At 50.9% G+C, this 21695-nt stretch overlaps 2 protein-coding genes across 3 annotated transcripts in view; both read left to right on the forward strand.

Moving 5' to 3' along the window:
• SLX9 (SLX9 ribosome biogenesis factor) overlaps positions 1-5096 on the forward strand; it is a 40403-nt gene extending 35307 nt beyond the window's left edge. For both annotated transcript variants that reach the window (XM_058809697.1, XM_058809696.1), the window contains exons 4-6: positions 513-666; positions 3081-3149; positions 4506-5096. In XM_058809697.1, the coding sequence (XP_058665680.1) occupies positions 513-666; positions 3081-3149; positions 4506-4632 (350 nt within the window). In that variant the 3' untranslated portion in view covers positions 4633-5096. The remainder of the gene's footprint in view (positions 1-512; positions 667-3080; positions 3150-4505) is intronic.
• A 10283-nt stretch (positions 5097-15379) lies between these two features.
• ADARB1 (adenosine deaminase RNA specific B1) overlaps positions 15380-21695 on the forward strand; it is a 67010-nt gene continuing 60694 nt past the window's right edge. Inside the window, exon 1 of the mRNA XM_058809559.1 lies at positions 15380-15473. The gene's annotated coding sequence lies outside the window, so the exon portion shown is untranslated. The remainder of the gene's footprint in view (positions 15474-21695) is intronic.

Here is a 21695-nt window from a genome sequence, read left to right on the forward strand (position 1 = left end):
GCTTGCACTCCACAATGAGTCATTGAGGTGGAGCCTTGACTCTCTTCAAACTAAGTAAACAACTGACATTTAGTCCATCTTTCCTGCCTCTCCTAGGAGACTGTTGTTTGGTCCCAACAGCAACAGAGAGGGGGCTGTGCCTGTTTAAGGCCAGATTTGGAGTTAACTGTATTTGTGTTGTCCCTTCCCCTCTTGTTTCCCAATTCCATGCAAGGTCAGTGTGGTTTTTGCCACATCAGGACTCCTGTGCAGTTTTGCTGAGAGCAAAGAACAGTGTAAGGGATGGAAAAGGACAGAATCTGGGAATTTCACTCCCCATTGCAATGTCAGAAGGGATGTATATATTTACAAGCAAATACATCAATGGAGGGAATGACCCAGCTGCATTTTGTTCATTTTTTCCCTGGTTTATATCACTTCTGTAAATGGTAAAACTGATGAATTTCTTAGCTCAAGGGTTATCTCCTGCAGGTGTTCCCCCTTCTTGCAGTAATGCCTTGTTTCTGATGCAGAAATAGAGAGTGTGAAGATGGCCAAGCAAAAGCAAAAAGCTGAAGCGAAGCGGAAAGCAACGCCTGTGGTGGGAGACATGCAGCCCTTGATGGAAGCCCTGCCTGAGCTCTCCTACCTGACCACAGGGAGCAGGGCAAGGAAGCCTCTCAAAAGGTTGGTGCCATTTGGAGATGGACTGTGTGTTTCCCTTCTTCCTGCAGGGTGGAGGGGCCTTCAGCTCAGCTTGTAGCTGCAGGCCATGGTCAGGAGAACAGGGTCTCATTGGCAACTCTGTTTTAACCATCTTTATGCTTTACTTGGCACAAGAAAAAAAGATTAAATGTGTCTTCTGAACTCACAGCTGAGAGGGGCACCATATTGCTTGGATGGGGCTTGGCATGAGACAGGCTGGGAGCATCCAGATGTCCTAGAAGTTGCAGGAGTGGCATGTGGGTGTCCATGTTGTGATGCTGCTTGAGCTCACCTGATAACCTCATCTTGTGGTGTTGCAGGCTGGCATTCCATCCTTCCAGGCCTTCATCCAGGCTTTATCCTGAGGCACTTCAAGCCTTTGAGCAGTGCCCTTTGTGCTGTGGCCAGACTCTTTGTTTTGTAGTGTGACTTTGGCCAAGAGCATGGCTGAGCTGGCTGTTCCCTGTGCACTGTCAGCTCTCTCTCTCCCTATCCCAGACCTTTGCCAAAAGCCTCTCCTTTGAGAAGCCCAAGTTGGCACAGTGGAGGTGGGAATTTGACATGGGCTGATGTCACCTACCCTGCCTGTGACCTGCTAACCCCAAACCAGCCCCCCTTGGTACTGACATGGAGGAGCTACAGGCTCTTCTTCCCCTTGCTGGCTTCTGGCTGCCCAAATGTCTGTAGAGGAGTGTTTGAAATAATCAGGAGGCCTTTATAGGATTTGAATCATTACAGAAAGGAAGGGTAATACTCTGGTGATTTGTCAGCAGTATTAATAAAAGATTAGATTCTCCAGGAATTTCATCTCCTGCAGGGTAAAAGCGCATTACAGGGAGGTTTTTATTCTGCTTTATAATGAATGAAGGCAATGAAGTGTAATGAAGCTGAGCTGCTAACAGGGTCCAAATGAACAGGCAGCATGCTGGTGATTTTGAGGGGAAATCCAGCAGGAAATACACCCTAGGATAGCTTTCCTTTAGGCTTTGCCACCCTCTGCAGAGCTGCTCACCTCTGAAGGGACAGCCATGGTGACTTGGTGGCACACACAGATTTGGCAAGCCCTGCTCTGGTGACCAAGGGCTGCCATCCAGCTTGAGAAAGGATTTTCCTGATCTTCTGTGAGCATTCCAGGCAAACTAGGACCAGAAGTTGTCCCTGTGCTGAGCTGTTAAAAACGAGGGGAGGGAAATGAGCAGGAACTGATTGAATTAGAGGTGGATGATGGAAATGAGTGACATGGAGCAATGTGAGGCAAGGGCAGTAAGAAGAAAGGAAGAATAGGGGAAAAAAAAGGCAATATAAGGGGATGGAGGGTAGTATGCCAGAGAGACAAGTAGGAAGAGGAAGTCACTGTAACAAGAGACCAGATCCTGCTGTCTTGAAGAGGAGGTGAGAAATTGTTGTGTTTTCTGACTTTTGGGGTAGATTAGGTGGGGGTGGCCATAACCCCCAGCACCCACCAGTATGGGAATATTCCTCCTTGACCCCTGCTGCAACAGAGAGGTGGGATTCAGGCCCTCTTTCTCCCCCTTGCCTGTGTGCTGAGGCTCTGCTTCAGGGCGAATTGGGGTCCCCAACCTCTTTTTCTGTTAATTTTCCTATCTGTGTCATCCTGAAAAATGGAGATTTCTTCTCCTTTCCTTACTGTCCAGTTCTACCAGCAGCTCCTGTTGTGCACCACAAGTCCCCAAAGCAATCTCTGTGCTTCCTGTGTGTCCCTTACTGGGGCTTAGTGCTGGCTTTGTGGTAAATCTCTGCTGCTGCTTGGCGTCGGGCGTCACGAGGGATGGTATTACACCCCTGGTCCCCTTGGACTTTGCCCAGGGATAAGGAATGCATGGAGAGGTGGCAGATCTGTACCTGCTGCTGTGCCTCTTCTGCACACAGTGCACCATCCTGCATTATAGCACATAGGGCTGGCAGCTCCCTCCTCTTGCTGAGCGTCCCTGGTGCTGCCAGGGTGGCTGTGGAGGCTGGAGCTCTGCAGTGTCAGCAGCAGGGAACATGAGCTGTGCAGAGGTGACACGTGTGGTGGGGAGGGGAGGTTCCATGGAATCTTGGCTCTAAGCAACAGGATCAGTTTGACCTGGAGGTCAGTGATAAGCAGAAAGGGATGTGGGCATGGACAGCTAATGACCAGTGCTGGCTCGGAGAGGTCTGGTGTTCCTGTAATGCCTCCTGCTCTCTCAGCCTCAGGTGGAGGGAGTTTGCATTTCCTTGCAATGCCTGGTTGTGGAAATAATTGCCTTTCAGGAGAATTTCCATGCAGGATAATTAATTACCTGTTCTTTCTGGAAAGGCAGATGCAGAATCTCCCTGGACTGTTCCCATCTACACAGCCATTGCTGAATTAATGCTCTAACACTCACTTGTTTTGTTTCTTCTCTCCATAGCCACATAAAACCAAAGGCAGCACCAGCAGACTTCTGTCTGATGAAACAAGCTCAGAAACATCAGCTCCTGTAAGTACCCATTTGTCAGTGTCCAGTTCCTGCTGAGCCTCAGGGAATGGTTGAGACTGGAAGTGGTCCATGGGGTGTCACCTGGTCCAACCCTTGTGCTCAAGCAGAGTTACCTAGAACTGGTTGCTCAAGAGCCAAGTCCACATGGCTTTTGAATATCATCAAGGATGGAGAACTTAAATGTGTCCAAGTAACTCCTGGACTTAGTCTGGCAATTCCTTTTTCCCTGTATGTTGGATAGCTTATACTGCCACCAAGAACTTCATTTACCCTCAGCACATCTCTCCTGGGGCTAGGCTCTGTGATCTGCCAGTGTTTGCTTTACTATTTCTTGGATTTCTGTCAGTTTTGAGCCATTCAGCTGCAAACTGAGTCTGAACAGTCAGGCTACAGATGCAGCACTGCTGTCCATGAATACCTTCTCTGTCAGAAACAAGCCTGTGTTGGTGCTGGGATGCCTTTCTCACTCAGCTCTGCCTTGCTTTGCTTTTGGTGGCCTGGCAAGTCTGTGCTTTTTGTGAGAGAAAAAATTTGGAGGAATATCTTGAGGTTTCTTTCCCAAGGTATTAGTTTGGATGAGAGGTTCCCTAAGCTTCACCTTAATACCCCAAGCCAAGCTTCAGGAGCATTGGCTCCTCTCTCTGTTTCTCTGGCAGGAGCTTTGAAGGGGAGGGAAGTAGCTGAGCACTACCAAGTGTTTGTCTGGCAGGGCTGTGGAGAGCCTGGCAGTCTGGGGGAGATGAGGGTGCTCTAGTGGATGTGGCTGTGTGACAACTCACAGGGTTTTTTTTATACTCCTGCTCTGTTCTTGTCCCTCCCTGCTTGCTTGCTTTTTGAGACGAGGCCATTTCCCCAGGAAGCAGCTGTGACCAGGCATGCAGAGGTAATTCTGTCATGGTGTCCAGCTAGTGGTGCATGTAGGATTACCAAGGCTCAATATTCAGCCATAAAGAGAGTCAGTAGAGGGGCTCTCTAAAGAGAATTTGGTGTTGTGCTGGTGCAATCTGAAGTAATTTTCATTCCTGGTGATTGACCAGATCCACAGTCTCTTGTTTCTGGTTTACTAGGGAAAAGCTCTAAAAAAAACCCCATTCCCAAGTGATGCTGGACACTGTCATAATTGTTTGTGTCTCTGTGGCATGAGATCAAAGTCCCTGGCTCCCATGAAGCTGGCAGCAATTTGAGCTTTGCCCTTGGCTAAATTAGGTTTATTCTTGCACTGTCTTTCTCTGAGATTTACACTCAGGATCACTGTGTCTCAGCAGAAATCTGCTACTTTATGAGTGGGTCCTTATCTGCTCAGTTCCTTTCACACGAGGCACTTAGAGAACTGGTGTGTTATTTTTCTTTCCTCAGAGAGGAGGAAGTGGCTCGGTTTCAAGAGGTTATCAGCGATCCCCAGTACAGAGCCAACCCCCTCGTGGCCATCAGCAAGCACCTCTCTGAGAGGCTGGGGCAGGGGGAAGCAGGGGAAGCCCTGTAGAGCTCCAGCTGGGCCCAGACATGCACAGGCTGCAGAGGAGCACATCCCCGGCACCACATCCCAGCCTCTTGGCTCCTTGGAAGCGGTTCAGCAGATGATGAAAACCAAGAGCCCTGCTTTCTGTCTGCAGGAATAATGCAGCTCTCTCCCGACAGGGCAGCTGCTCCTTCACAGGGTGTTCTGAGACATTCTTGGGCAGGCATTAATCTCCCTGCAAAGTGTCTTGGTACATTTGCTCTTCTTGGGAGCAGGTATGGTTTCTGAAATTGTGCCAAATGCCCATGTGTCTCTTTTCTGTCATTCCCCCTCTCTCCCTGACAACTTTGAGAAGAGGTTCTTGCTTGCTCTGTTCAGGACCCCAAGCCCTGGAGGCTTTTGGAGTTTGTCATGACCAGTGCTGCTGTTCATGGAGATGGTTTTCTGTGAGAAATTTGGCTTTGGAATAAACATACTTTGATACAGCACTGAGTTTGTCTGGCTCTTGTTTTGGTAAATAGGAAATGAAATATGAGTTTCTTTCTCTGGAAAAATGACTTAAAATAATTGTTGTTTCCATGTGTACAGTGAATCAGGAGACTGCTACAAGCAATGACAAATGACTGCAGATCATGTCTAAATCAGGGACTTGCCTTCCTCCTGCCCTGGAGGGGCTTCCTGTGAGTGATGCTCATCCCTTTTGGCCTTTGTGTCTTGTTTAGCCTGCCCTGTAGGAAGCATCCCAATACATGTCCAGCCTGCAGGCTGTGAACTTCAGCCAGTCATTTTTGGGATTGGGAACCTCTGGAAAGGATTTTCCTTTACCAAACACCAATGTTCACAAAACCCCAGTGAATTTTCATGGGGCACAGCTGAAGGCAGGGCCATTCCCTATTAGAGATAGTTCTGATTTGACACCCAAAAATACCAGTGCTGTCTTTTGAACCATAAAAAAAAAGTTTATTGATGCTTGTTAACCTTGGGAAAGCAGCCTGCTGCAGTTGACTCTGACCCCAGTTAGTGCCTGAAACCAGCTTCAGTGGAGGTGGCTGGCACCTTGATCATACTTGTCTTGCCTCAGTAGCAATGCTGCTGTGTTCTGTCTCCAGGCTGGCGCTGCTGAACAAAGGCTTTGTCTGGTGCCTCTTGGCTCTGGCAGCGCGGGCGCTGTCGCTGACTCTGCCTGTTAGAGCAATGCCACTCCTCTTCCCACAGGGCCTGGCAGCAGCTGCCTGCTGGCACAGGCCACAGAGAGAGAGATGCTGACTCTGCCCATCCTCCATTCTGTGGCTCTCAGGCTGGCCAGCCCCTGCTGCAGCCATTCTTGTGCAGAAAGGGAGATGAAGAAGGCAACGACATCCAAGAATTGAGATTGTTCAGCCTGGACAAGACAAAACTTGGGGGAGACTGAGCCTGCACCCCCCTCCCTCGGTGTCTACAGGGGCTTCAAAGAAGGCGGGAGAGGACCAGGACAAGGGGCAATGGCTTCACACTGCCAGAGGACTGGATAAGATATTGGGAAGAAATTGTTCCCTGTGAGGCTGCTGAGGCCCTGGCACAGGGTGCCCAGAGAAGCTGTGGCTGCCCCATCCCTGGAAGTGTTCAAGGGCAGGTTGGATGGGGCTTGGAGCAACCTGATCTAGTGGAAAGTGTTCCTGCCCATGGCTGGGTGTTGAAACTGAATCAACTTTAAGGCTCTTCCCAACTCCAACCATTGTATAATTCTCTCATTCTGTGATTCTAAGTACAAAGGAAGATGGAAAACTGGAAACAGCAATGAGATAAGGAATGGTAACAGCAACAATGTTAATAAAAGAGTACAAAAGAAGGGGGTGATTGATGTGCAGCAATGCTCACCCAGACCCTGAGACAATGAATGAGGACAGACAGTGCTGCTATGTTTTTCGTTGACTGCAAGCCAGTCCCACATGAGGTGGTATGGAAAAATCCCTGGGTCCTAATCAAAACTTGGATACACCTCTGCAAAACCAGCTCCAAGCACTCCAGGCATCACTGCCATGAAAGGTTCTGTATGAGAGTAGGTCTCTCTGGGGTGGCAGCAGTGTAGGGTCCCTACCCCTTGGGCTGCTGGTGGATTTCCCAGCACTTTTAGGTGCTACAGCCAGAGTTGGTCACTGGAAATGTGGACACCAGCAGTGGAGTTGTCCAGCACTTTTTCCTTGCTCATCCTGCTTGCTGGGTCCCATTGGTTCCCTTCAAACCCCTGGGAGCCAACAGAGCTGAAGCCTTACGATGTGGGAAGCAAAGGGGTGACTGATCTGGTAGAGATGCTGAGCAAGGTGACCCCCAACCTTTTTACAGCCTGATGGCTGTCCCCACGTAGAGATGTTGGACCAGTGACCTCCCTCCTGTACCCAGCCTGGTGGCCCTTGGATGGGCTGGCGCCCACTTGGCTGCGTGTGTAGCTCTGAGCCCTGTGTTTGGAATTGTTGGTCCCCCAGGAACTTAGCAGCAGTTAAGCATGTGAGTGTTTAGAGCTCCAGTTCACAGCCTGCTGCTGCTGCAGGCATCTCCTGCCCCCGCCATCCGAGCAGTTGAGCAAAGGACTTAAAATCTGCCAGGAAACAGGCGTCTGAGACACAGAGTCGCCTTCGCAGTTGGCGTGTTTTCAGCATGATAAAAGCTTTCACGCCTTTTTTTTTCTTTTTTAGATAGCACGGTGGGAAAAAAATAGCTTCCAAGCTGTAAGGAGTAGTTGTGCCAGAGGGGTGGGTGGGTGGGGGCCCAACCCGGCAGCTCCAGACTTGGCAAGAAATGAGTAAGCAGTGAATGCATCTCAGCTCGGCTCTGCAGAAATTTGGGGCTACTTTTTTGAGCTGTTCTCTTTCTTGTTGGGGATTTTGCCTTTGAAGGCTGTGCCTGCAAGTGGGAGCCAGGGTATCCTGTCCATCTGGTGGTGCCAGTGGGTATTTTCAGCTACACACAAAGCAGTGGGTGGAAGGGGATTCTCCCTTCCCATCAGCTGCTGGGTAGTGTTGTTGGTGTGCAGGGATAGTTTTTAATATCCCTGCTCTTCCAACTCCCACGTTTTTCCATGGTACCTGTGATGGCCCATTGGCTGGTTCCTGCTGGAGCAGGGCTTGCATCAGGGCAGCAGCACAGCCTGGAAAGGTGCAGTGAGTCACTCAGACACAGTCTAGCCCTAGGAAATCCCTTGGGTTGTGAGCACATAGCCTACGTCCTTCTTCCTTCCGCCTGCTGCCTTGGAAAGTTTTCCTTACGCACCTCATCCAAGTCTCCTTTGCCTGTGGAAAATGTGGCTTTTGCTGGGCTGAGAGCACCTTTGGTTTGAAGCCATGAGCTGCCTTATGTGCCCATGGCTTTCTTTAAACCCTGGAGCTAACTAAGTATGTGAGATGGCTTTTGCCAGCCTTGCCAGCCCCAGCACTGAGGCATGTGCTGATGCTCTGGATATTGGGGTGGAACTGGCTGCCTCCCAGGTTGCCACGGAAACCTTGTGGCTGCTGGGCTCCACATGGCTTGTCCCAAGTGCTGGGGGGCTGCCATGGGCTCCTTGAGGTGACTCCCAGGTTGTCCAGCTGAGAGCAGAAAGCAGTAACAGCCAGCCTACACTGGAGCTCATCTGCCATGACCAGAACCTCCGTGGATGCTCAGGTTTAAAAACTGACCTTGTATTGGTCACTGAGCAGGTTGCTTCATGACATGTTGCAATTCCAGCCCTCAGCTACACTTCTTACTGTGTACTTAGGGTGCCAGTGGCAGCTGGTGAATATTTGGAGCCGTTGGAAATATTGGGAGCATGAGGTCCCTGCTGCAGTATGGTTGCTCTCCTCTGCTCCCTGGCTAGGGCACAGCAGGACTGACTGCCTCCCCATGCATTTCCTCACCACAGCCACTGCTCAGTTTGAGCTTTGAGCCTCTGTGGGTCATTCAGGGATGTATCTGTAGGTTTGCTGTCTGGGGGTGAGGAGTTGTCTCCCAGCTCACAAAAAAGACCTGCACTCCTTACCCTTCCATAACCTGGCACGTCACCAGTCACACCCCAGCCCACAGGAGAGTCTGCCTGGGGCACCTTGCCAGGGATGCGCCTGTAGGTGCCAGCACACCCCTCCAGGCACAGTGACGTTCCTCAACAATCCTACTGTGGGCAGTGTTTCTGACCAGCATTCAGGGAGCTCCAGACAGCTGAAACCCCAGTGTCTCCTGCTCCTTCTGGCCCAGAAAGGGCTGGCAGAGCAGAGATTTGGCACTATGGACGTCCTGCCACTCTTGCGTGCTCCAGCATGTGCAGTGAGTGCTTTCCCCATGTGGGGTTATTTCCTTTCCCAAATGCCCTCTTTCCTGGCTGATCCTTACATTTCCCACACTTGTATCTGTTTCTTTTGCCTTTTATTCACCCCTGCAACCAACCCAGGTGGGTGCTTGCAGGAGCAGCCTCAGGGAACCCAAGGAAATGCAACTGCATGCAAATTTGAGCTGTGAGATGGTTTGGAAGCAGATGAGATTGGCAGCAGCAGCTCCTCTCATTGAGGTGTTGCATAAGAGAGGCACAGAGGTGAATCACTTGATCCAGCTTTTTCTTCAGCGCTCAGCCCCAATTGTGCCTGCCCAGAAGAACAGGTTTCACCATTTTTGCCTGTTGGCAGCACTGCCCTTGGTGGCCATCCTGCATGGATGTGCTGTCAGTGCTGTGTCCTGGCCTTCCCAGAGCACTCAGGTAGGATGCAGCAGACCTTCCCTTGAGAGCTGTTCCTGCTCTTTGCTTCCTCACCTTTCACCAGTCACTAATCCCAGGAGGGCTCTACCTCTTATCCCATGGCAGCTGAGTTTCTTTAAGAGCTTTTGGGTATTCTTTAAGTGCTTAAGAGCATTGCCACACACCATTTTGAAATCCCCATAAAGTCCAGTTAATTGGATCACCCTTATCTCCATACTCACCGTTTCCTTGCAAGGGAAAGCCATGCCCTGCATGCTGACTCTTCCCAATGAGATAATTATCTGGGATCTGCTGATTCTGCTCTGCACCATGGTTGCTTTGTTAAACCTGGCTTTGTGTTTTTATTTTGATGAGCAATTTAATGCTGGCCAGACATTTTTTTCTGGGAGAGGCAGCTGGTGTGTGGCTCTGTGGTTTCTCTCTGTCTGGTCCTGATGCCTCATTGGGTGCTCTGGCAACCCAAACTGGGACTGGCATCAGGAGTGAGGTTGCTGACAGCAGGACAAGGATTTTTGTGGTGGCTTTCTTTTTCCCCTAACCAATTCAGTTTTCCTTATGAAATAAGTTAAACATGTGCAAACATATTTAAATAGTGCAAACAAAATACAGTGCTTGCTAGCAGAGTTTTTAAGATTTAGATCTCTGCATCTGGATTCTCTGAGATTTTCCAGAATTCTTGATTACAAGTAGGATGCATAAAACGTTATCTAAGGGTTTCTCTGTGCTTTAACACTCGGTGTTCTGTGCCAGATGAGGTGTGTTGGTGACCTTGTTTGAACTCTGTGTGATTTGTACATGAACCACACAGGTCTGCCTGCATCTGCTCCTTGTGACTTGTCATCCCCAAACATCTGGGGAGCCACAGTTGTCCCTGATGGTGGGCAGTGAGAAGTGGGGTCTGGATCCATGCTCAGTGTTCCTAAACTGAGAATTTCTGTGGTTTAATGCAGTGCAGGTTCTCTTTGAGACTGAGTAAGCCATGACCAGGGGGTTGCTGCTGGTCTGTTTGCTCAGGGAGTGGGTGGGATGCAGTTTGCTGTGCAGGATGTTGACAGTGGTGTACAACACATTGTTTGCCTGATGCTCCCTGGACTTGGTTTCAGCAACTCGAGTAGGAGAGGAAGCTTAGACAAAGAAATGTCCCAAACAGGAAGGTGCTAGAAAGGGAACAAATGTCAGGCCCTGAGCAGGTAAAAGCAGATGATACCAGGATATCCTTCCAAGTGAAGGAGATGAAGGCAGAGATAATCACCCCGGGGCAGGCACCTCTTTGTTCCAGCTCAGCCAGCCCGGGGCTGGGGGGATGGACAGACCATTCTCAGCTGAACACTTGATCTGTGTGTAAAGTGTGGTTTGTCTGGCTTCAGCAGGAACTGTTTGAGGGGTTGGTGGACAGAAGCCAACCCGTGGAAGGGGAGAGGCAAGAAGAGCTGCATCCCTGGGGGATGCTGCTGCTCCTGCTCCCTGCTGTCCCCAGGCTCGGCAGGGAGGAAGGGGGAGCTCAGAGCCCTGATGTGGGACAGGGCCATGGGGACATCAGTGTCCCAGCTGTCAGCCCAGACAGCCTGATGGGTTTATGAGCACATCCACATCCCTGCTGCCACGGCCTGGAGCTGTGCTGGTGGCTCCAGGCTGGAAGCCGTGTTGGTGCTCCCTGGCTGTGTTTACAGCTGTTTTGGATACATTAGCAGCTGTCCTGGGTACATGTAATCACTGCTCACCAGTGTGATGGTTCATCTAAACACCTTCCACTTCACTGGCAGAGCAACCCCTGTCTGCCTCATGAATCCCTTTGCTTTGGGAGCAGGAGGTGTTACTGTGGGAAGACACTTAACTCTTCCCACTCGACTGTGGGAAGACACATCGACTCTGTTGGTGTTCCTGCACCCAGCTTTTGGCCCTCTGTGTAAAAATAGAGCTCGTGCTGCTTTAGGGGTGCTGTGCCCACGATGCTGATGTTGGAGGTGGGTCCAAGAGAACACTGGGATGCTCATCATTGCTCAGTGTGCAGGGCAGGTGCATCAGACAAGCAGTGGATGCTGCAGGCACCTGGGGTGAGCTCTGGATGCTGCTGCTGCTGCTGCTGCTGCTGGTGAGCAGTGTAAACAGAAGCGGTGAACCAATTTAAGCAATCCTTTTCCATGCATTTTTCCAACTTCTCACATGTCTTGGGATTTTTGAGTTGGAGATGTTATTGTACTTGAATAGCATTTGCTGGATCTTGCTTCCAGATTTTCCTCCTCCTAATTTCCAGTGATAACTTTACTTTTTTTTTATTTTTTTGATCACTCCTTGTCACAATTTCACAAAAGGTCGGCTCTCTCTGTCTTGGTGCCAGGGTCTTGTAGCTGAGCAGTAACAGCCAGCCTACACTGGAGCTCATCTGCCGTGACCAAAACCTCCCTAGATGCTCATGGTTTAAAAACTGATCTTGTATTGGTCACTGAGCAGGTTGGTTCATGACCTATTGCTGGGCAGTGCTCAGACTGCCCCCAAGGCAGTTCTGCATTTTGGTGTCTGGTCCTGCCTGCCCACTGTGACCCCAAGGGCACATTTTGCCATGGGTGGCACCCACAGCCCTGTGCCTATGGGTGTGAGAGGATGAGGAGGAGCCAGAGTCCTTCCTCTGCCCTGTACAGGTGGGATAAAAAGACCAGGACCATTGGTGCTCGTGTGACATTGCACTGGATGTCACTCTTCCTCCAGCCCTGAGGATGGAGTTCCCTGTGGATATGGAGATCCCTGTCTTCAGGATGTGTTCCCGGCCCAGTGTGGGACCTCTCTGTCCTGGGGCTGCCCTGATCCAGCTCTTTCCATGGATGCCATCAGGCAGGGCACTCTGCTTGGCTGTCACCTGATGTGTTTGCTGACAGGCAGTCTGGCACCAGCATCCTGCCTGTAGACCCAGCTCAGGACACTGTGTAGGCATTGAGGACACACCTCAGCATTGTTCAGGGGTCTACACAAGCAGGTTACTGCAAGAGGAGCTGCCAGACTGCCTTGAAGCATGTGCTGGCCTTAGAAATTCCTGTTTCACACCATCTATGAAGCAGCTGAATCTCTCATTAGGCAGCTGTGCTCCCCAGTTGTCCTGCAGCAGCAGCCACCACCCTGGTGACAATGCCATTGTCCTTCCACAGCCCTGCCAGCCTGCCACTCAGCAAGGAGTGGGTTAACCATCCTCCCTCCTCCTTTCAGCAGCATGGATTTGGAAACAGGTTCCCCAGGCTTGGCAGCTGCCCTGCTGAGGATCATATGGCGACAGCAGGGAGAAACTCCTAAGCTTGGATCTGCTGCCAGGGCTTTTCAGGGATGCAGCTTCTGTTGGGTTGGTGGCACAGAATGGTGGAGGAGGTGCTGGGTCTGGCAGTGCATGCACCACATCCTCAGGTGAGGTTAAGGACTCCAGGAGTAGGTCTGTATGAACTGGCATGCTGCATGCAAGGTGTGGCTCCAGTACGGCGGGTATGGGATGGAGAATCCATCCAAATCCTTGCTCAACTGTGCACCAGGACCAGCACACAGGGATGTGTTCAGCACACAGGGATGTATTCAGCACATGTGGGGACTCCAAGGAGCAAAACCAGTTTGCAAATCAGGTTTCCCTGAGGTGGAAAATCTCTGTCAGAGTGTGGAAATCGTGGAGCTGCTTTTGACTTGGGGAGTTTGAAATGCGCCGTGCTCACTTCTGGCTGCCTAATATTTCCAATTTCCCAGGACTTGGATGAAAAAGCCATTGTTAAAGAGCCATTCATTTATTAAAGTGGGTTTACAGAAAACAAACTGAGCCAAAAAACCCCGACCAATAAAAAAAAACCCAAAAACCCACACCAAGGTTTGAATTACTTGGAAAACTGTGGTGTTTCATAAGCACCAGCAGCTGAGTCATAGTGGCTCAGCTCAGCAAGGACAGTGCTGTCTGGGGAGGGAGCCCCTTTCATTCCACAGTGGCAGGGAGCTGTCTAATCCATGGTGGGATCCATTAAGTGGGACAAGGAGCCTGGGAACACGCTCTGCCTCCCACCCCAGCCTTGTCCCTGCCATATTTTGGGGTCAAGTTGAAGGGGACCACAGTGGGTGACCCAGTCCAACCTCCCAGCTCAGGCAGGATCATCCCAGAGCACACAGCACAGGATTGTGTCTGGCACTGATTTTCCCAACATCCTGGTGGGACACAACCACTTTGGTGACACACAGGAGGAACTGAGGAACGTGGGTTTGTTTCTTGGCTTCAGTGCTGATCCTAAGGCAGGGGGAAAATGCAATAGTTAGTGTTACATTTCCTGAGTGTAAAATGGGGTAAGAAAACACAGACAGGCCTTCCCAAGGCATTCCCAGAGGTGAAGGCATCAGCAGCCAAAAGCTGCCTGCCCGTTTTTCCTGCTGCTCCTGAGCAGGGCAGAGGCGAAGGGCGGTGCCTTGAGAGAAGGAAGTATAAAAATAGGTTGTTGTTCCAAGCACTGGCTTTTGTGTGCTCCTCTTTACCCTCTGCCTGCATGGATCTCTACCTCACCAGGAACTGGGAGAGAAGGAAAAAGCCACAATGCTGCACCTGGAGCCCGTGCTGGGCAGTGAAGGGACATGGTGATGTGGGTGGCACCACCTAAACACTCTGGAGAAACAGTGAGAAAGCACACAGGGTTCTCAGCACAAAGGTTTAGCAATGCCAAGGTGGTTGATGCAGCAACACGTGTCAGCACATATCCAGGACCATAGGAAACAGCCTCAAGCTGTACCAGGGGAGGTTTAGATTGGATATTGGGAAAAATTCCTTCACTGAAAAGGTGGCCAGGTAACCTCAAAGGGGCAGAGAGGTGGGAAGGTTAAGATTTCTCTGAGCAGTTGATGTCTGTAGTCAGCTGTGGCCAGGAATGAGATTTTGGGACATGATGAAAGTGTTCTGAAGGGCACAAATGAGGAGTGGTATCAGTCTGCAAGCCTGAATTGGCTTTTGCAAGTCTGAATCCCAGTTCCTGGTGGGGAAAAGATCCTGAGACACAGAAACTGGGGAGAGCAAGGCCAGCACTGCATTCCTCTGTGTGCTGCAGCATCCCACAGGCTGAGCTGGGCTCAGCACCTGCAGGTGTCATTAAACTGCAGTGACTTGCAGTGGTTTTAAACTGACAGGTTTAGATTGGATTTTGGGACAAAATTCGTGGCTGTGAGGGTAGTGAGGCCCTGGCACAGGTTGCCCAGAGAAGATGTGGCTGCCTCACTCCTGAAGTGTTCCAGCCAGTTTGGACAGGGCTTGGTGCAAATAGTGAAAGGTGCCCATGCCCGTGGCCGAGGGTGGAACGGCATGAGCTTTAAGGTCCCTTCCAACCCAATCCATTCTGTGACTGTATGTCAAGGGCAGAATGCAGGTCAGAAAGCTGCTCCCTAGGTGGCCACAAGCCTGCTGTCACAAACAGCCCAGGTTTAGCGCAGTTATTTAATCCTTTCCGGAGCCCCTGCTCCGCAGGAGGCTGATGCCCTAAGACACATCAAGAGCCATACACGCGGTGGAAGCACTGATGAACTTTACTGACGGTGTTTGGGTGGCGATCTCCCTCCTTTCTGGAAAACACTGTTTGGCCTTCTCGTCTCGGCGCGCTGGGATGCGCTCGGACACGGACACCGCATCCAGGATGACGCTGGAATGGCAGAGGCTGGGCCTTTGTGCCCCGTGGGCGGTGCTGGGTGTGCCGGCAGTGAAGGCTGGTGCGGGACCCCTCCGGGTGCGGGGTGTACGGTGCGGGGTGCGGGGGGCCCGGCCGGGATGGGCTGTGGGTGCGGGACCGCGGGGTGGGGGGGGGGGGGGGGGGCGAACCGTGCACCGCGCGGCCCCGCCCCCGCGCCCGCCCAATCAGCGCCGCTCCTCCCAGAGCCCGGCCCCGCCCCTCGCCTCCCCGTTGCCATCTCCGCCGCGCGCGAGCGCGCGAGCGCCGTCGGCCCCGCCCCCGCCCGGCCCCGCCAATGGGAACGACGGAGCCGCCCGCGGGGCCCCGCCCCCGCGCGCGCGGGGCTCGCGCCGCTGGCGGGCCCGGCGCGGCCTGCACGTCGGCGGCGGCGGCGCGCGCACGGAGCCGCGGCGGCGGCGGCGGCGCAGCGGGGCCGCCGCGGGGCTCGGCCGGGACCGCGCATGGCGGAGCGGCGGCGGCGGGGCCCGGCAGCGGCGCGGAGAGAGGTGAGCCCGGGCTGCGGCGGCGGGGCGGGAGCGCCCCGCGGGACCTGTCCAGGTCCTGACGCGGTGGCAGGTGCCGGTGGTTGCCGGCCCGGCCGCTCCGCACCTGTTGAGGACGGCGGGGGCCGGGCCGCGGCGGAGGTGCCGGTGCGGGGGCGCAGTGCGGCGCGGAGCGGGGCCCGGCCGTTCCCGGCGGGGGCGGGCGCCCGGGCGGGCTCCCCCGGGCAGGGGCCGCGGCGGTGGCGGCGTTGGGGCCATTTTGGGGGTGGCGGCACCACGGGAAGTTTGGCCTCGGCCGCCCGAACCGGGGGCAGCTCCACAGCGGCACCGGCCGCCCGTCAGGGCCACCCGGGGCCGCGGAGAGCCCCGGTGCGGGGCAGGCGCTGCCGCGGGGGGTGCCTGCCCTTCTCCCGGTGTTCCCTTCTGGCCGTGCTCCTCCGCCCTGCCCTTCTCCCGGTGTTCCCTCCTCGCCGGGCTCCTCCGGTCCGGCCGCCCCCGGCACCGCCGCCCGCCCTCTGCAGTGGGGAGGCGGCGCGTCCTTGGAGAGCAGCTCGGGCGTGAAACGCGGCTGCACATCCCAGCGCCTTTGCTTCCCGGCTGGATAACCCCGCAGAGCCCTTCTCCATCTGTTGCCCTGGCCCCCGGTGGGTTTCCGTGGTCCTTTGGGATTCGGTTGGATCTGTGCTGTGTTCGGACCAAAACTGCAGTCGTGAGATGTGTGGTTGTGCTTTTCAAAGTCCGGTTTGCTTAAAAAAACAGAGATAAAAGGCTTCCAAAGGGCGCCTGTCTGGTGCCCGAGGGGCATCGCTGGCCTGGGCTGCTCCTGCTCTCTGCCCGTCTTCACCTTGCACCTCTCAGGATTCAGGTGAGGAAGCACTGGCCATGGCAGAGAGGTTTACAGAGCATTCAGGACTCTGCACTCAGGCTGCACAGAATTGATGGATGAGCCATCATCAGCCATGCTTGGCCTGAGCTTAAATGGTTTTTTTATAATTTTTAATTTTTTTATCTCCTTGTTTTGGTGATATATAAAGGAAAAACCAACTTCGTGTAATTTTTTAGCATAAACACTATCAGGGTCTCATTTCTTACTGTTTTTTATTTTATCCAAGTGGTGGTGAGCTTACTGGAGCTGTTGGGTTCTCCCAGGCACCCTGCTTGCTCTGTGAGTTACTGTCACTCCTGAGAGTGAAGTTGTAGCATTGTTCTTGGAGCTGTTTTATGCTAGAGAGTGGCAGCAGGCCAACCTTCCTGGACGCACAAGATGTTTAGAATAATTAGTGATGGAATACCCCTTGCAAATAATTGTTTGGGTTTATCTAGCACTCAGTTGTAGCAATATCTACCTCTAAAAATAGGCAGGCCTCTGTGTAATGAGCCTCGTAGTATAAACAAGTCATATCTTGAATGACTGTTGTTACTTTTGGGATGTCCAAGATAGATGCCTTTGGGAGTTTTGCCAAATCTTCTAACTTTTTTTTTCCCCCTCTGCAGTGAGCTATGTTTCTTGGCCCTTACTCCATGCAGTTGTATGCACTGACCAGAGGCAAGGCTCAGTAACCCTCGCTGTTCAGGGCTGGCACAGCTGCACAGAAAAGCTTCCCAAGGTTGAGCAGTCCTGGTTTTCCCATGCAGTCCATGCTCAGGTGGCAAGCAGTGGGCTCTGCCAGGTGGTTGCATCACCCCTGATGGCACTCTGGGGCACTGCCCATCATGAATTCAGCACAGAGCCCCGCTCATCCGTGCTCTGACTCCACAGTTTTCTGTGACACAGGGACAGAGCAGCTCGGGTGTGATCCTGGTTGTGCTGCTCCTGCTTGGGATGCCTTCCAGGTGGCCCAGGGTGCAGCTGTGTGAGCACACCGTTCTTGCTTTCAGGAGTCAGGAGCGAGGGTGGCACGAGGAGTGTTCCCATATTTTGCTGGGTGCTTTGTCAGAGCCCAGGCTCTCACGTGCATGTGCTTTTTGGGGTTTGTTTTCAGCAGCCAGCACGCTGTATTGCTGACGTTGAGGAGCACTGGCTCCTCAGCTCGAGAGAGAAAAAATAGCCAACTTTTTCAGCAGGAGGAGTGCTTGCTCTGTGTTTTCTGAGAAGGTAGCACTGTGCTCAGTGTTGGAAACAGGAGTGTCTCATAGCTTTGATCACACTGCTCACGGACCCCAACCCGCTTTGATGCTGCCCCCAGTTATCCAGATTTATCTGCTCAGTTAGAAGCTGAGTGCCCTTTTGTGGGCTGTGTTTTGGGAATGGAAATGCAGTCCCATAAGCCCTCAGTGGCAGGCCTCTGTGAGCACAAAGTGGCAGGCTATGAGCACAAAGGTCTTCTGGAGAACTTTTAACTAAATGGGACTTTTTTCTCTTTTAAAAGCCACCCATGTTTTGGTTTGAGTAAAGCCTAAGTGGCTTGGCTTACCAGTTCAGACAGTTTGGGACTGGGACCAGGTGAGGCTCTGCCATTCCCTAGCAAACTGATGCCTACACTTGGCAAACCCCGGACTGCTGCCTGTAGTTGTTCCCAGTCACCCAGTCAGAGAGCCCTGGACAGACCCTGGGTGTGCCATGCCCTCTCAGCAGTCCGTGTTGCCAGTGTCACCTGTGCCCTGAGGAGGTTTTGGGGATGGCAGTGCTGGCTGTGTTTCAGGTGGGGAGTGTTTCCCTGGCTGCAAGGGCTGGGCTGGGTGTTGGTGCCAGGGTGGTTTCAGGTGGGTTGTCCCCAGGTGCTTGCACTGAGTGCCTTGTTAGACTCTTGCATTTGACATCAGGAGCTTGAGGGTCTTTGCTTGGATGCCTGAGATATCTGCTCTGATGAAGACAAACCAGAGCTCTTGCTGTTCCTGCAGCTTCTGGAGCTGGTAGGTGCTTGTCACATTTGAAACTCAAGCCATCCAGCTGCTGCAGTGTGGATTTCAGCTTATGTTGAAGTACTGAACATTGAAACTGTATGTTTGGGTTGTATTTATCAGTGGATGCTGTTATTTATGTATCTTGGTTTGAAAGGAAATACCTTTATAGTAGAAATGCTGCCTGACCAAAAGAAAAAAAAAGCCCCCCCAAAAAAACCTTGGTGAAATGATTATGTAAGCAAGTGAAATGGCATTCTAAAGCAAAAGTTTCTTTCCTGTTTGGAGACAGCGTGGCTGGGTTTTTTTCTCTTTCCTGCTGTTTAACATTTTTAAAATCCTTTTAGTGAATGTTTTTTGTATGGAAGGTATGAGAAATAGTTGTTTTTGCAATTTAAGTCCTTAAAGAGGTCATCGGCAGGCTGTGGGAGTTAGCAGGAGCCAGATATGAGTATTTGGGCCTGTAGCTGACCAAAGCAGCAGCACATGAGTCCATTTAAGCCATAATAAAGGTAAAAAAAACCCCAAAGAAATTAATGTAACTGCTATTACTGTGTGAGCTCAGAGGATGCTCGGTACAGTCATCCTCTTAGGAATGTCTGGTTGCAGAGGGATTCAGGATCCTTTCCTGTTCCCTGCCTGTGGGTCAGCTTTGCTGTGTGTCTGTCCCCAAGGCAAGGGAATCCATCTCCTCCACAAAAGCTGCCGGGGTTACCTTGAGCTTCTGTTCCCAGCAGGAGCACGGGCTGAGTCAGTGCTGCCTGCCCAGGGCTGTGACTCACTGCTGTCCCCTGAATGCACAGCCAGCCTGCTGCCAGCACTGCCAGCCTGTGCCTGTAACCCCATTCCAGAGCTTCCTCTGTGAGTATCACCTGCTTACAGGGCTTTGGGAGTGCTGCACTGCTTTCCTGAGCTGTGTGTGCTGGTGGAAGTTGGTTGTTACTGAGCTTTTGATCTGTGCGATGCTGAGCATCTGTGGACGTGCCAGGGAGCTTCTCATGTGTGCAGTATTATAATTCCATCTTTGTGGCCTGTGTTCCTTCTTTACACTTTAACTTATTTTTTAAATTATTTTTTTAAGCTTTATGTGCTTGAAGAGGAAGGATGCTTTTTCTTTTGGAGAAATGTTTTCCCTGATGCTCCAGGGTTAGGTCTCTTTGTGGTTGAGAGCTATTCTGTACTTCTAACTCAGGATTGCTTCGTGAACAATGTCTTTATTGAGAGCTCTGGCTATCTTCCTGTGCTTCAAAGCTCAATTTCCCATTGCCTGGCGTGGTTAGTGCCCTTGAATGAAATTGGTTAACAACTTTAAAATCCATCAGATTTGGCAAGAGAGTGGATTTGTCCCAGGTAAGTACTGAGCTGTGGGAGCACAAGAATCTGTGAGGAAGGAAATCTCAGATGAGTGCTCTGCTGGAAGAAAAGCTGTTGCTGGAGTGCAGATATTATTGGACATCAGAGGAGCTCTGTGGTAGCTCTGAGACAAACAGGAAATCAAGTTTCAGAAGTAGTTCCAGTAAAAGGTAGGTCCTTATTTCCCTAAGTATCCCTTGTTTTCCTTTGTAAAAGCAGAGATGAGTGATCTAAGGAGCAATCTTGCATCATCATAGGAGATGGAACAAAACAAAAGGTTTAGGTACAGTCCCTCACCCTGCCCCTGGGGGCTGAAGCATGAGGGAGACAGCAAAGATTTTAAATTTCCCTGTAAAGGCTCTTGCAGTTTGTTTGGAATAAAGTCCTTTTATAGGTGTAGCAAAGCACCGGGGTCAGGATTTTTCCATGCAGAGTGCTTTTGGCAGAGATGCAAAAGGAAGGGCTGCTCAGCAGATTGCAGAGGAATTTTTGGGTTTAGTTAATTTTACAGAGATTTTAACAGAATGGCGTTCTTGGACCTAGGTAAGGTGAAGAGTATTCTGAGTACCCTCATTTGGAGAAAACATGTGAGGACTATACCCTATTTTGAATTTCAAGTAGAAATATTCCTCATTTGGGGTTGAGTTTGGTACTACATGGCAGAAAGTACTTTCTGATTACTTTGCTTCCTGGTGCTTTTGTTATTATGGTACTTTTAAGTTGCATAAATAATTTTATGATGGGCCTTGGGTACAATTATATGTGAGTACTATACCAATGTCAATTTGTCTTTGTTCCAAACTCAATTTACCAGTGGCTCCTCCTTTCTGCTATTAGTTTTGTCATATCACCTCTGAAAAGAGATGAACTATTTAAAATTTGATCAAAAAGAGAACAAGCATGTATGCTAAACACCAGTTTCTTTCATTTGTCACATGTAATGTGAATATGAAGTTTTTACGTAGGAATTGTGAGGCAGCCTCAACCAGGAGGATTTTTTTTCTCATTTGGTCTGTGTAGGTTTTGAGGTTTGCAAAGGTAGTTAATACTTTCCCTGCCATTCTGAAGGCTTCTCCTGAAAGTGTTCAGTGTGTCTAAAGTGAGGTTAATTTTGATTTATGTTGATTAACTCAGCTCTTCAACTTTATTTGCAAAGGAGCCTTTAAGTTTAAGGTTTCACTCTCTTTTTCCTTGCTTAGTTATGCTCTAGTGTTTGTACATCATCTACTGGAAACCTATTAGAGGGGAAAAATACCTTTGACTTTCTTTAGATGCAAATTTTATAAAAGCTTATTTACAGAGGCCCTTCTGTGTCAGATTGTGCTTTTTCACCTCAAACACTGAGCACAGATACCGAGTACTTAATAAATAAAACAACTCTAAAATTCTTTGGATGGTTCCCAGTAAGAACACAGTAGGATCTCTAATTAAAACATTCTGATCAAAACTGGACTAAGATAACACATTTGAATGCTGCTTTTGGCCTTAGAGTTGCCATGTTTTTCACAGCTAAAGGATCAGTCCTGGTATTTTTAAATATCTGAAAAATGAGAAGAATTAATGTAAGCCGATGGCTGAACTGCTTTATTTGGGAGGAACTTGTAGTAAAGCTGGCTCTGTGAGGGAACCAGGCTTATAGCCCTCCTCCACTGCCCAGGTTTTAAAGCTTGCTCTTGATATGCAAGAGTAGCTCATTCTGGGAGATGAAAGGAGGAGGAGATAAATTCTTTTGTTGCGTGCTTACTCACTTTTATAACCATGATAGCCTTTGGTCAAGTTTACGCCTGGAAGGCACTTTATAGTATGGGTGTTTCCCACAGTATGGAAATTACCAAGGTGTATTAAGTAGGGAGAGAACTCCTTTGCCATAGCTTCTGAATCTGGAACACAAATAGTGGCCTTCTCCTTTAAATTTTGGTAGTTTTGGTAGCTAAAACTGGTGAGCTGATTGAGCAGCACCTTTGGGATGCTGACTCTGTGCAGGTTTGCACCCCCTTGGACCTGTTGCCTGTGGAGTCTGCACAAAGTCTG

Source organism: Ammospiza caudacuta, chromosome 8, assembly GCF_027887145.1.
Source record: "Ammospiza caudacuta isolate bAmmCau1 chromosome 8, bAmmCau1.pri, whole genome shotgun sequence".
NCBI classification, from domain to species: Eukaryota; Metazoa; Chordata; class Aves; order Passeriformes; family Passerellidae; genus Ammospiza; species Ammospiza caudacuta.